General features: G+C 45.8%; 4 protein-coding genes across 4 annotated transcripts in view, besides 1 other annotated feature; all 4 read left to right on the top strand.

Annotated features, from left to right (window-relative positions):
* Window positions 1-1948: 1948 nt before the first annotated feature.
* Window positions 1949-4477, top strand: UA08_02094 (hypothetical protein; the record flags this gene model as incomplete). The annotated part of the gene is made up of 1 exon (XM_020261830.1): window positions 1949-4477. One exon carries the CDS (start codon window positions 1949-1951, stop codon window positions 4475-4477), a length of 2529 nt encoding a protein of 842 aa, XP_020123522.1.
* A 564-nt stretch (window positions 4478-5041) lies between these two features.
* Window positions 5042-5222: a repeat region (Identified by RepeatMasker using a combination of RepBase library and repeat library created with RepeatScout).
* Window positions 5223-5378: 156 nt separating this feature from the next.
* On the top strand, window positions 5379-9616 carry UA08_02093 (hypothetical protein; the record flags this gene model as incomplete). The annotated part of the gene is made up of 14 exons (XM_020261829.1): window positions 5379-5450; window positions 5520-5944; window positions 6024-6543; window positions 6596-6823; window positions 6878-7437; window positions 7488-7581; window positions 7638-7903; window positions 7957-8613; window positions 8669-8771; window positions 8843-9001; window positions 9060-9199; window positions 9266-9314; window positions 9376-9473; window positions 9565-9616. 14 exons carry the CDS (start codon window positions 5379-5381, stop codon window positions 9614-9616), a joined length of 3423 nt encoding a protein of 1140 aa, XP_020123521.1.
* Window positions 9617-10611: 995 nt separating this feature from the next.
* Window positions 10612-12303, top strand: UA08_02092 (ATP-dependent RNA helicase dhh1; the record flags this gene model as incomplete). The annotated part of the gene is made up of 4 exons (XM_020261828.1): window positions 10612-10655; window positions 10721-10787; window positions 10848-11444; window positions 11500-12303. The coding sequence occupies 4 exons, from the start codon at window positions 10612-10614 to the stop codon at window positions 12301-12303; spliced, it is 1512 nt and encodes a 503-aa protein (XP_020123520.1).
* A 1145-nt stretch (window positions 12304-13448) lies between these two features.
* UA08_02091 (putative mitochondrial carrier) overlaps window positions 13449-13753 on the top strand; it is a gene marked incomplete at both ends in the record, with an annotated part of 1584 nt that continues 1279 nt past the window's right edge. Inside the window, 2 exons of the mRNA XM_020261827.1 lie at window positions 13449-13481; window positions 13544-13622. Coding sequence (XP_020123519.1) covers window positions 13449-13481; window positions 13544-13622 — 112 coding nt within the window. The remainder of the gene's footprint in view (window positions 13482-13543; window positions 13623-13753) is intronic.

Here is a 13753-nt window from a genome sequence, read left to right as displayed (position 1 = left end):
GGCAAGATGGCCGAGCGGTCTATGGCGGATGTTTCAAGGTTTACTTATACGGAGCACACTCCCTATAACATCCTATATATATAGCAATATATATATTAGTATGCATCTCTCGCAAGAGGCGTGGGTTCGAATCCCACTCTTGTCAGCCCCTAATGGGAATTTTTTTTAGCTATTTATTCTTGCCTACAGATCATCAGGTCACACGCAGTACAGTACGCCGGATTCTTTTCCACAGAACAAATTATGGCTGGTATCAAGAAATTGCAAACGGGGCTTTTCCCACAGCTGGAGGGTGAAATGCCGAGTTACTAGCACGGGAGGATTGCATCTATATAATAATATACACCAGACCGCTAGCGCGCTTGGCCAGATGCACTAGAAACGTATATCCGTACTAGTTAACTATATTCTTACTCACCCTCTTAAAGGTCTCTCTGTATTAAATAAAAATATATTAATATATCAAATTTATCTATACTAATAATGCTAAGAAGAACTTAGCATTCAGATTAATCTATAGGAAATTCCTTTCTCAGGCTTTGCTAAGGATTATTTATTATTGTCTTATAGTCCTAAAGCCTCAGAGGTTCAAATTGTTGATTATAATACACTGGAGAGAATATACAGGAATGTTCAAGGATTCGAGCACTTGAAGAGAAGCTTTTGCCTAAAATTTGTTGTCACGTTATAGAAAGACGTGTTCTTAATGAAGCAACGGTAGATACCTGAAGAGAAGTTTTATCTCATTTCGGAGTCTTGTCAGTCTTCTTTCGCGAGCATATTCTTGTCTTGGACTTTCCAGGCGACTGTCACATTTAGACTAGTACTAATATCATGTATCCCTCTTTTATTATCCTAGATGATCTATCGTTTCATAGGTAGATATGGAATCTGTTGATTATCGACCTACACGGATGACCGAAAGTTGCGTACCTCGTAGTGCAGGTTATAAGACCACATCGTACAGATGAAACTCCATTAAGCCCGAAGTCCATCTAAACACGCTTTCTATGAAGGATGCCTTGTTGCAGGGTAATCTAGTTGAAGCCCATTTTCGGCCACGAGAATGCATTCAAGTCTAAAGATTGGAAACCTCTGCCCACTCCCCCTCAAACAAACAAACAATATCTAGGTAGGGCTGCTGGCAACTGGGGTATTGACAGGAAGTCTCAAATGTACATCAAGGCCATTTGTTGACTTATTCCGGATTCAGAGCCAGCAGCCCTAATATATAATCCCACCTAATTCCTCGAATCTTTTTTTCATTGAAGTCGGCACCAATTACAAGCAACAATCAGTCAACTCGTTCGTCCTCTACACAGACACATCAATACATTTTTATCATTTGTTTCCAAGTGTGATAGTCGGACCGAAGGGTTAGCCTGCCTGAGGCAATGAGGCAGATGTTGAGGCGCCGCGACGGTCTTTCCCGCCGCATCTCAGAAAAGGGCATGAAGCCCTAGGCGGTGCCATTCTTGGAGATGCCCTCAGCGGTGCTGTATTGGGAATAGGGATTTTGCACAAAGGAGTAGATATTCGTACCAAGGATAGCGAACATCTGTTTTTTCTTTCCTTCTTTCCTTTTTCATGCTTGTTATTCTCGTTAGGCACGCGCTTCTGTATTCTGCTTTAGCTAGTTCCAATACATGAGACTGGCATCGTCACATCAAACTCATACTTGTCTTCTGTCATACTTCCATTCTTTGGCAAACTCTGACAGGATACCGGAGCGAAAATGGCGCCTTGCTGCATGTTTCTGGTGTGTTATCGTCGAGGACACATTGAAGTTCGCTTTAATTGTGCGACCTGTCGAAAAAATGACCTACCAGGCCACATTAAGTCAACTACCAGGCCTTGTCCTGTCTGTACGGCGTGCCCATGCTGCTCGAAGAGGGCCCCAGCAGGGGTTACAGGTCCAACTACAATTCCAACAACAACACCAATCGCAATGGCCCTAGCAAACCTCGCAGACGACGACTCAACTCTTCACTATCATGTGACATCAAGGGGAAATGGCCACCGCCATCCTAATTTCATCCAGCTCTGGAAAACCGGACCAGATCAAGTAGGTGAATTCTACGATCAGACGCTCCTTACATTGGCGAAAAACATCCTCGAAATGATCCTATGTATGGCATTTCGGTCTCTGCCTCCTACAGTACTGCAAGAGTACTTCGAGCTATTAAATGTTCAACATTCTACAATGCTAGGGTTGAACATCGTGCCACCGCTATACCAGACAGTCTCATTAGGCCAAGAGGTACGGCGGAGCTTTATGATACTTTGTGAGGAGTCAGTGGACTCTGATATTAAAGAATGGCCTACTGTTCGCTCCAGTCAACAAAAGAAGCGCTGGGATCCAGCCAAGACACCTCGTGTCCTTACCTCAGAGAACTACGTGGAGGCTATGAAAGAAGCAGCAGAAGAGAACCACCATCTTCGCAGACTGAAGATCCCCGTTCAAGGAACTCCACCTGGCCGAAAGAGTGGCAATTTTGAGGAATGGTTCGCCAGGCTCTGCGACGGCCTCGAAAACATGCTTTCAGATAATGTACCTCGACAAATTCCCTTTGGCTCGTTAGAGGCTAAGATTGGAGTGATATTCGACCAGGTTTTCAGAAAGGAGACAATGGATGAAACAACAGGTTTACCATACGGGATCAGACGGTCTGGTTTTAATGAGACAAATGTCTTAGCTTGGCCATGGAGTTTCCGTCAATATACAAGTGCCGACGCCTGTCGTCCAATTAGTGCAATTACTAAAACAGAAGTCGTGCTCCTCAGAAATTATACGAAAGACGTGATTGCACGAAGTTGTCTACAAGTTGTTATTCTCTGTGGTAATAATGCGGCTGGAATTCTCTTGACGGAGCATCTGAAGAACTACCGAATCAATATTAAGTTGTCTCACGGTACAATTGAAGCATACGTCGAAACACTGGACGGGGTTAATATTCAGCGTCTCTATTTGAAATGTCCGACATCAATGCTGCATGTGCTTATTGGTACGGACGAACAAATATATCATATCACGCGACTATTTCACTTTGCCACGAGGTGGACAAAGACTCCTCACATTAGCCCCTACTTCTTGGACAACTCAAGAGCAATCATCAGACTTGTGCGGCTTCGGGGAGCTGAGAAGAAGGGTGCAGCTCCCATGACCCCTGATAACATACACCCAGCAATTCGGGTCTGGCTCGCAAGAAAAGGCTTCACAGACGATCAAGCGATCAATGACTTGGCATCAAAAGGGGTTACCCTTGTTCATGCTTGTTTAATACTAGCACGTTTTGCCTCTCGATGCCCAGTCGAATTCAGGGTCAACACTGATACGCCAGTCGGCCCAGTTGCAGCCCGAAAGAAGGGCGGGCCGAAACGGATCGCCTCAGAGCAACAGATTGAGGAGATAAAAGAGCTCTATCGGCGCGTGTCTGCGGACGAAACCGAAGATGCAATTGTTGAACCACTTGTATCAGTAGAGAATTCCCCGGAAAACCACAAGTCGGCAGCCACTTGGGCAGACAATTCAACAGGCATTCGAGCCAAAGATAATAGTCCCACAAACCAACTCACAACGCCAAAAAGTGATCAAGGACCACATGTCTTGACCACTGATACGCGCGATGAAGGGTATGAATCTCAAGGTAGTGAAGCAAATAGTGAAGCCGAAGACAACTATGGAGCAAACGAGGGATACGAAAACTTTCAGATTGGAGGCGTCAATGTGGAGAATCTTGATCAAGCACTTGAATTGGCCGAAGAGATCTCTGCAACTGTGGAAGAATTCACCATCACGATCAACAAACAGGGACAATCTTGCGTTGCTCTAGCCCCTAAACCTAAACCCAAATCTGGCCATTCGATCCGACGGTGGTCAAGTACTGGTCCATCAAGTGCTCAAGTCAGACGGACTATAGCCAGTCTTCGCACAGGGCGCGAGTATCCCGGTCACTGGGTAGTACCTGAAGCCAAAAAGGAGACTGCTCGCAGAACGAATAAACAACCCAAAACAAAGAAGCCCAAATTCATCATTTTCGTCCACTCAATGCTCAGATTAGTTATAACAGATGCTCCAATGGAGGGCCAAAGAGGCAAGGCATTGGTGGAATTCGAGTTCGCTGAAGGTCGACATGACAAAGTATGGGCATTGGCGGCTTTAGATACCGACCCATGCCGCCGTCTTGCAATCCGGGTGACACTTTCGTACGAAAATGGGAACGCCATCAGCTTCTATCCTCAAACGCAATCACAGGGTGCGCCTTATAAAGCAAACTCGGCTATGGATTGGATGGATGGAGACAATGACGAAGTGATCGCAAGCAGACCACGGCGATTCGTCTTTATCCAGAGCCAGACAACTGACGTCCCGGAACACCTTCAAAAATTCGTGATGGGCGGCTACACAGACACTCTGGGCCGGTACTTCAAATCATTTCCTAGGGGACAGAAAAGAAAATTGGGCGGGATGAGCTGATTTGTACTCTTATTTTAGTACAGTCAGTGATCGCTTGCAGAAGCACATCTTTGTAACGTCATAGCTCTGGTAATAGTGGCAAGTAACTTGATGACTGGGGATTCTCTGCTATTTTTGCAACCGAGTACTGGAACAAATGCGGTGTGACAAGAGCCGATCCTGATGGCTACTTGTTGGTGTTGTGCACACGAGCATGGGAAAATGAAGCGATTCGATCAAAACGTGCCTCTACTAATGCAGCAAGACTTGCAATCCCCAGATTTGTACCAGTGAGAACCAGGGACCGAGAAAAAACGCCATTGTGGGTTTGGCATTGTGCAATTAGTATCTGCTAGTTAAGTTATCCATCACCCATTGATGTCAATATCTTCACGTTCCTAAGTAGGCATGTCAGAGCATACCCTAGCTTTGTAGCTATTGTGGTGTTTGTTGATGTAATGGATGCACAGTCGAGAGTAAAATTACGGTGGTTAATGCAACCGTTACGTATATAAAAGCATATACAGGAAGCATAACCGACCTTCAAAGAACATAGTGGGGATTATATCAGGAAATATATCAAGCAAGATAACAAGAAATACACTGGTAAATTCCGTAATTTTCGATACGGAATGGTTCCTATAATCCTTAGAATCTATGAAACAAACCAGTATATGAATTTTATTCAGCACATGTACCTCATAGGGATACTTTATATATAGATTTGTCGAGATCATAGGGGTAAAAATAGCCAGTTACTTTATATCGATCCGAAATCAGAATACCTATCAACAAGGCCGAGTTGCACGTGATTCCGCGGCCCGTCAATTTACGCGACAAGTCGCGGGACGCGAGTCCAGAGCTGGTTGACCCAGCAAAGAAGATCGGAGATATCACTAGGCTATATGCCAGTGGTTGCAATATGGCACCACTGAAGCGTGCGCAAACAAGTGTTGATGAGGACGATTCAAGCAGCAGCTCAGATACGAACTCCGTAAACCTTGTCCCCACCGCGCCCCTGTCGTTTGAAGACAGATGCTGACAAAATTGAATGTCCCTACAGAATAAGCGCCGTCGTACGTCGGAAAGTACCTCTGGTTTCCCAGAGAGCGAGGAAAACAACGAAAGCAATGGAGAAGAACGGGAGGAATCTGCCATGCCGTTACAGTCCTTCGAGACCTACGACGCTGAGGAAGAGGACGAAGATACACTGGAACAACAGGCGACGCAAGCCATATTAGAGAGATACCACACCAACGAGTCAAATGTCCCCTCCGATCATGGAATTATTGAGCGCGTGGATTGTTTCAATTTTATGTGTCACAAGCATTTCTCCGTCGAACTCAGTCCGCTCATCAACTTCATCGTTGGCAAGAACGGAAGTGGGAAAAGCGCTATTCTGACTGCGCTCACTCTATGTTTGGGAGCCAAAGCCTCTATCACCAACAGAGGCCAGAGCCTTAAAAGCTTCATCAAGGAAGGAGAGGAGTAGGTCATTCATTTTCAACCCATGCCTCTCTGCAATGGAGAGATTTGCGAGGAATAATTGGCTTAGGTTGCCTTGCAGGTCAGCAACTATTATCGTCCGGATCAAGAACCAAGGAGATGGTGCCTATATGCCCAATGAATACGGCAAGTCTATCATCGTTGAGCGGTCTTTCACAAAGAGCGGGTCGAGTGGCTTTAAGATCAAGAACGAAACAGGCAAAATAGTTTCAACCAAAAAGGTTGACTTGGACGCTATTACGGATTTTTTTAATTTGCAGATCGACAATCCTATGAATGTCCTCTCACAGGACATGGCCCGCCAGTTTCTTAGCTCCTCAAGCCCCGCGGAAAAGTACAAGTTCTTCGTGAAAGGTGTTCAACTTGAACAATTGGATCACGACTATCGCCTAATTGAAGAGTCCGTGGATCAGATCAAAGAAAAACTTGACGCTAGAAGAGGAGATCTCAACATTCTCAAAGCCGACAAGGAAAAAGCCCAACGAAGACTCGAGCTTTCCGACCAGCGAAACAACCTTCGGCTGCGTGTTAGAAATATTCGAGGACAGATGGCTTGGGCGCAAGTTGAGGAGCAGGAGAAAGTGAGTGACATCTTGCCCTAGTATACGCGTTTTGAAAGCTTATTTCATATAGAGACGAGACAATATCGACATGGATATCGCTGAAATCGACCGCCAGATTATTGCAGCAGAGTCTGATGTTGGTAACTTGGATGCCAGGTACGAAGCAGCGCAGCGTGAACTCGCAACTGCGTCTGGAGTATTGAATAATACAAAAGAATCATTGGAACGAGCAAGAGAGGAAAAACAAGAAATACAGGCTCTCAGGGACAAGGAAATGAGCGATCATCATGACTTGCAGGTGAGCTTTCCTTTGTCTAACTTAATGACTTCTCATTCTGATAGTGTTATTCAGGCGGAGCAACGGCAAATTGGTGAACATGTCAAATCCGCCCAGGCACGGATAGATAAACTCAAACAGGACATATCTGAAGAGGAAAGACGAATGGCAGACGTCGATGGAGGCAATTTTGCCCAGAGGCATGAAGAGCTTGCGCAACGGAGGGCTAAAGCCAAAGAAGCCTCTGAAAAACATACACAGCATCAGGCAGGCGCAACTAAATTCCACGAAGCGATACGTAAGGCGGAGGAGAATCTAAAGCAGACTATTGCACCTGTGCACAAACATAAATCGGAAATTGAACAAGCGGAAAAGCTACTCAGGTCTCTTAGCAAAGATCGAGGACAGTCTAACGCGGGTTTTTCTGACAAGATGCCTCAGCTTCTCGCTGCTATTGCCCATGAAAATTCATTCGGTCGCCGTCCCGTTGGCCCAGTTGCTCACCATGTAAGGCTCATGAAGCCTGAATGGTCTGCGGTCATAGAGCAGTCTCTGAACAATTCCCTCAACAGTTTCATTGTCACTTCGAAGCGGGATATGAACATACTCTCTAGAATCATGCAGAGAGTGAATTGGTAAGGTTGCCGCTTCTTTGATGTTTTTACTTTCTCTAACGATCTACTAGTGTTTGCCCTATACTCATTGGTAGTGACGGTGCTATTGATACATCCGCTCACGAGCCAGATCGACGCTTTGATACTATACTTAGAGTTCTCGAGGTACGACCCCCTGACATGTACTATATTGACTAGATGCTGCTGACATAAATTTTCAGATAGATGATGATCTCGTTCGTCGGCAGCTGATCATCAATCACGGAATTGAGCAAATAGTGTTGATTCAGAACGTGGAAGAGGCTTCTGCCACTCTCTTTGAAGGAGAGCGCCTTAGATGTGTGAAACGCTGCTTATGTATCGACTCTAGAGATCGACGCCGAGGTGTCACCCTCGCATATGGGCGCACAGGAGAGCCTAGCCAAGCCCCTATAGCCCCGTACACTGGGAGACCGCGCATGAGATCAGATATTGATTCTCAAATAAGGTGTGTACACCTGCAAGTTCTGTCTAGCGAGACATTTCGTAACGATATTACAGGCTTCAGGAAGAAAATGTACAAGCACTCAAGAGCCAATTGGTTGACATGGAATTAAGAGTGGCCTCTGCTCGAACTGAATTACAGGGATGCAAAAATGCACTAACACAATACAAATATGAAGAAGATAACCTTAAAATAGAGGCACAGCGACTTGAAGATCATGCCGATGACCTTGAAGACGCCCTTGAAAAGGACCGTGTCGAAGATGGCCACTTAGACGCACTGAAAAATTCTTTGGCAGAAGCCGAAGGTGAAAAGACACTCAGCAACAATTCTTACAACGATTCGAATCTTGCAATGCAAGGAATCAAAACCAACCTTAAGAATTATGGCCGACAGCTAGCTGCCAAGGAAAATGACATCCAGCCTCTTGAGGAAAACGTCCGCATTGCTGAAAACGAGTATGCCAAAGTTGAAGAGCACAGACGAGTTGTTCTGGCACAGAAAAATGCGGCATACGAACGTGTCAAGGATTTGAATCAAATTCGCGAGGCAAGGATCGCTGATAAAGAGGCGCTCGTCGCGCTTGTTGTCAGTTATTGCGAGCAGGCCAGCATCGTGTCTGCGCGAGTTCCCATTGATGAAGGCGAAACACCTAGCAGCCTTGAGAAGAAGCTGGAAAAACTTAGTAGCGATTTGAAACGTTTTGAACAACAGTCAGTTTTCAGCTCCTTTCGTATTATTTTGAAGACGATCTAACTTGAAAATTAGGATGGGTGCTTCACGAGATGAACTAGCGGCCGAATTGCTTAAAGCAAGCAAAGCCTTAGCGAGCGCTGAAAAACAGTTCAACGAGCTTGAGAAGCTTGAGCAGGTGAGGAATATTGCATCTTTGGGTATATCCTCTGCGCATGGTGACCATATTGATCTTGGCTTCAACTGCAGATCTTCAAACATACAATCAATTATCGACGCGAGCGATGGAAAAACTTCCGAGCACATATATCGTCTCGTGCCAAAGCCCAGTTCACGTACTTGCTTAGTGAAAGAAGCTTCCGTGGCCGGCTTCTCACGGATCATGAGGCTAAATTGTTAGACCTACAGGTAAGGCTGTACTTCCCCAACCTCTTCCATTCAACCTACCTAATAGTTTACGACATAGGTCGAACCGGATATCACCAAGAACAGTGCCGGCCGTGGTGCAAAGACGTTATCGGGCGGCGAGAAATCTTTCTCTCAAATCTGTCTTCTGTTGTCACTCTGGGAAGCCATGGGATCGCCTATTCGCTGTCTCGATGAGTTGTGAGTGCACCGCAAAGTTTCAGAAGGGAAATAAAAGCGTGGTATAATTGACATTTGACCCTAAAGTGATGTTTACATGGACCAAATTAATCGGAAGTCGTCGATAGATATGCTGGTGAGTTTGATGCGCAGACATCTTGTTGTCTCTTTGTTGGGTACTAATACAGCGTTTTCAGATGATGGCAGCCAGAAGGTCAATTGGCCGTCAGTTTATTCTCATCACTCCAGGATCCAGAGCAGACATTAGTCTTGCGCCCGACGTCCGCGTAAAGGAGTAAGTCTTGACACAATCACGGGTCCTTTTTTTTTTTTCTCTCTTTCTTTTGTTTGATGTGATGGTCGCTAAGTACCTATTTTCACCTCAGACTTGCCGAGCCAGAGAGAGGACAAAGTACATTGACATTCCGTCAAACTTGAATAACGAGGGAACGATGCCTTCAATAAAAGCGATTTCAATACTTAGTAACTAGTGAGCTTTACCACCGAGTATCTGCCATGCTTTGTACATACTACACCCTGGATGTTCAATTACAGGGTACTACGAGATGAGGTGGATCCAAGGAATCAACAGCAAATGAGGGAGAGCGTCTTCACCGTGTACATATACAGTCACCATTGCCAGAAATATATACCAAGTAGAGAAACGCAGAGTAGATTGGAGAGGAGCTAGTCCCGAAAGGAAACACGCTGTCCCCGCCCGGACGCGGGCTGTGATTGGTGAATGTCCGCCCGAGCTTTCTCCATTCTTGTGGGAATTCCCATTTCAGACTTCAATATTCATCGATATTAAATTGTTACCTCTCATTCTCATCCCACCAACCAAAAAAAATCTAACCAGAGCTAACTGCTAAACACCGGCATACACCTTCAGCCATAACTTGATCTCCTCCTGCAGAAACAATAGCGACGAGAAATCCAACGCCATCTGCTATCCAACTCTGACCGCGCAGTTTTCACTCGTCCCATACCCATCGCCGTCCATATCTTCAAGTTTGGTGTGCTAAACCGTCAAAGTCGACAATCAATATCCAATCCAAAGCCAAGGTACATCTCAAGGCCTTTGATATTTGAGATCTTTGCCTCTACCTACTACTACTACTACTGATTCATCGTAAGTCGAGAGATCAGTTGTGCGATATCTCACATCTACCCCCACCATCCACCTCATCATGCCAGCAGAGGGTCTGTCCCATGGGAGTTCCATTCTAACGCAATGCTCTCTTTGCAGGACGCGGAACATTGATTAGTTCATCCCTGCTTTACTGAAGGTCGCGCCAGGTCCTGCCGAACTCCTTGTTTGACCGAGACTCAATCCCTACGAACTTCTTTCACGCCGAACGATCTGTTACAACTTTGATTCTTTTCTAAAGCTACTCTCGATTGTGCATTTATCAGCATCACCAAGCCTCACAATGGTTGACGCAGTTACATCACAACTTAGCAATACAAAGCTAGGGTATGATCTGACACGCCTGCTACTTCTTCATTCTTCACTCGCTCAATTAGCAACTTTCTATTTAGGGAGACGGAAGGAACATGGAAGGACCAATTGAAGATCCCCGCAAAGGATAACCGAACGCAGACTGAGGTTCGACTTTGATATTATTCGCAAGGCTCTGTGCTTGCTAGTGCTAATCTGCAACAACAGGATGTCACCGCGACGAAGGGCCTCGAATTTGAAGATTTTTATATCAAGAGGGAGTTGATGATGGGAATTTTTGAGGCAGGTTTTGAGAAGCCATCCCCCATTCAAGAAGAAACGATACCAGTTGCGCTTACGGGGCGCGATATCCTTGCGCGAGCGAAGAACGGTACTGGAAAGACCGCAGCTTTTATCATCCCCACTTTGGAACGTATAAACCCCAAGAGCAGGAAGACACAGGCTCTTATCCTCGTGCCTACTAGAGAGCTTGCTCTCCAAACCTCGCAGGTTTGCAAGACTCTTGGGAAACATCTCGGTATCAACGTTATGGTCACTACTGGCGGTACCGGGTTAATGGACGATATCATTCGTCTAAATGATACGGTGCACATCATTGTCGGAACACCTGGCAGAGTGCTTGATCTGGCAAGCAAAGGCGTTGCTGATCTGTCAGAATGCCCAACATTCGTCATGGATGAAGCCGACAAGCTCCTTTCTCCCGAATTTACTCCTGTCATTGAACAACTTCTCTCGTTTCACCCGAAGGATCGTCAGGTCATGTTGTTCAGTGCTACGTTTCCTATGATCGTCAAGTCTTTCAAGGTGTGTTGTCTATCTAAATCGTATATTCCCGTGCAGCTTTGACGGTGGTTTATAGGATAAACACATGCGCAACCCTTATGAGATCAATTTGATGGACGAACTTACCCTCCGGGGTATCACGCAATACTACGCATTTGTGGAAGAAAAACAAAAAGTCCACTGTCTCAACACGCTATTCTCGAAACTCCAAATCAACCAGTCCATCATCTTCTGCAATTCAACCAACCGTGTGGAGTTGCTAGCAAAGAAGATTACGGAGCTTGGCTATTCCTGCTTCTATTCCCACGCCCGCATGCTTCAACACAACAGAAACCGTGTTTTCCATGACTTCCGTAACGGCGTTTGCCGTAATCTTGTCTGCTCTGATTTGTTGACTCGTGGTATCGATATTCAGGCGGTGAATGTTGTTATCAACTTCGACTTCCCCAAAAATGCCGAGACATATCTTCATCGTATTGGCCGATCTGGACGTTTTGGACATTTGGGTCTGGCAATCAATCTGATCAACTGGGAAGATCGATTCAATCTTTACAAGATTGAGCAAGAGCTTGGCACTGAAATCCAGCCTATACCTCAATCCATCGACAAGAAACTCTACGTCTACGATTCGCCCGATACCATCCCACGCCCCATAACTTCGGGACCACAGGGACAGCAACCAGAGGGATATCGCGGCGCTGAGCACCAGGCCTACCGCCAGCAACCCGGTGGCCGTTATAACAACGCAGGTCGTGGAAGGGGAGCTTATCGCGGTCGCGGGGGTCAAGGTCAACGCCGAGGCGGTGGACACGACAACCACCGACCTGTGAACCCTCATGCTCATGACGGTACCAAGCCGCAGCCAACGCCAGCTTCGTAATCACGCACTCTGGGTGTCTATACTTTGGCGGTTCTCTCGCGATCCAAGATTCAACGTCGATTCTTTTCTTTTACATTTTACGTTGGAAGTTGCTATGGCAGCCAGATGATGAATTACGGTTGGTTGCGTTACCATGTTTGTACCATATGTTTTAGATGTTATCCACTTTTATACCTCTCTTCGCTCGATATCCCGGGCTTCATATGATACAAGCATGGAGGTTCTCCGGATATTTGATCGTTCATGATTGAGACTTTTCCTTTTTCCCTTCCCCACATTCTTCCTTTTCTTTTTCCTTTATCCATCCCTTAGAGATGGCGTTCAGGTTGATGGTACTGGGTTGGGCTTGTGGTTTCTGTCTGGTCCGGTGTTTTCAGGTGCTCTCAGGCGTTCTTTACCGTTCGAGACGTGACGCTTTATCGAACATATTTTGCAGGAGGGAGCGTTTCACATTGCTGGCGCCAAACATGACTTGTCGACGTGTTCAACACCCCCGGGTCAAATTGTCGTCGCATACTGTTATTCCCTGCCTTCCTTGGTGGTGGTGGTGTTGTTTGTTTTATTCCTATTCTCTGATTCACGGCCTTTGTTCTATCCCATATTCCTTACTCCAGAAATACCAACACCCTCGCCAACTCTCTGCATGCATTTTGACAGTTTCGTTATCAAAACTCCTGTACCCCCCGTCACTCGCTTTGTTAACGTTTGAGCCGAGTCAGCTCAGGATAGTTCGCACTTCGATCTGAGAGCTCGACTTACGGTTACACAATATACCCATGAACTTCATGTCATGTATCAAAATACGTCAAAACTGTCCCCCAAATACCCAACACTACGAGAAAAAAAAAACCCCCATAAAAGAGGAGGAGTTCTAGATTGGATCCGTGAGCGTTATGGTTGTGCTTAGAAAAGAATCTAGAAATGACAAGTTTTCCCTCCGAACGTTCGTTTTTCTCCTCTTGATTGAGCAGACTGTAAATGAAATTTTCTTTATCGTGAATATGCAGATTGAGCGATTCAACTCTGGACGGTTTAAGAACTTAAGCATTTCTCGGCTACGTTCTTTGACTTTTTAAGGCAAAACTGCCCGCCGGACGCAAAACCGCTCGAAGAAACGCCGTCACATTCGGGCATCATTTGCGCCAATGGCTTCCAAAGAACAAGACCAGCGGGCCAAGGTATTTTTTATTTTTACTTTTTTTTCTTTCTTAATTGAGTCCGCATCAATCGCTTACTCAAGATATCGCTAACGGGATCCTCGCAGCCTAGCAGTTTGCGCTCAATCATTGCGGGCTCGACGGCCGGAGCGATCGAGGTTGGTATGTTTGTCGCATAACAATTTCCCAACCAGCGCGAGCGCGAGATTTGGTTCAGTCATTTGCTAACAGTTGTATACAGCAATAACGTATCCTGCAGAATGTGCGCAATAAGAAATCCTCCCTCCGTTCCC

The sequence above is a fragment of the Talaromyces atroroseus genome (genome assembly GCF_001907595.1).
Source record: "Talaromyces atroroseus strain IBT 11181 chromosome Unknown scaffold_1, whole genome shotgun sequence".
Classification (NCBI taxonomy): Eukaryota; Fungi; Ascomycota; class Eurotiomycetes; order Eurotiales; family Trichocomaceae; genus Talaromyces; species Talaromyces atroroseus.
Note: the sequence above shows the minus strand (reverse complement) of the source record. Positions and strands in the feature narration are given on the sequence as shown.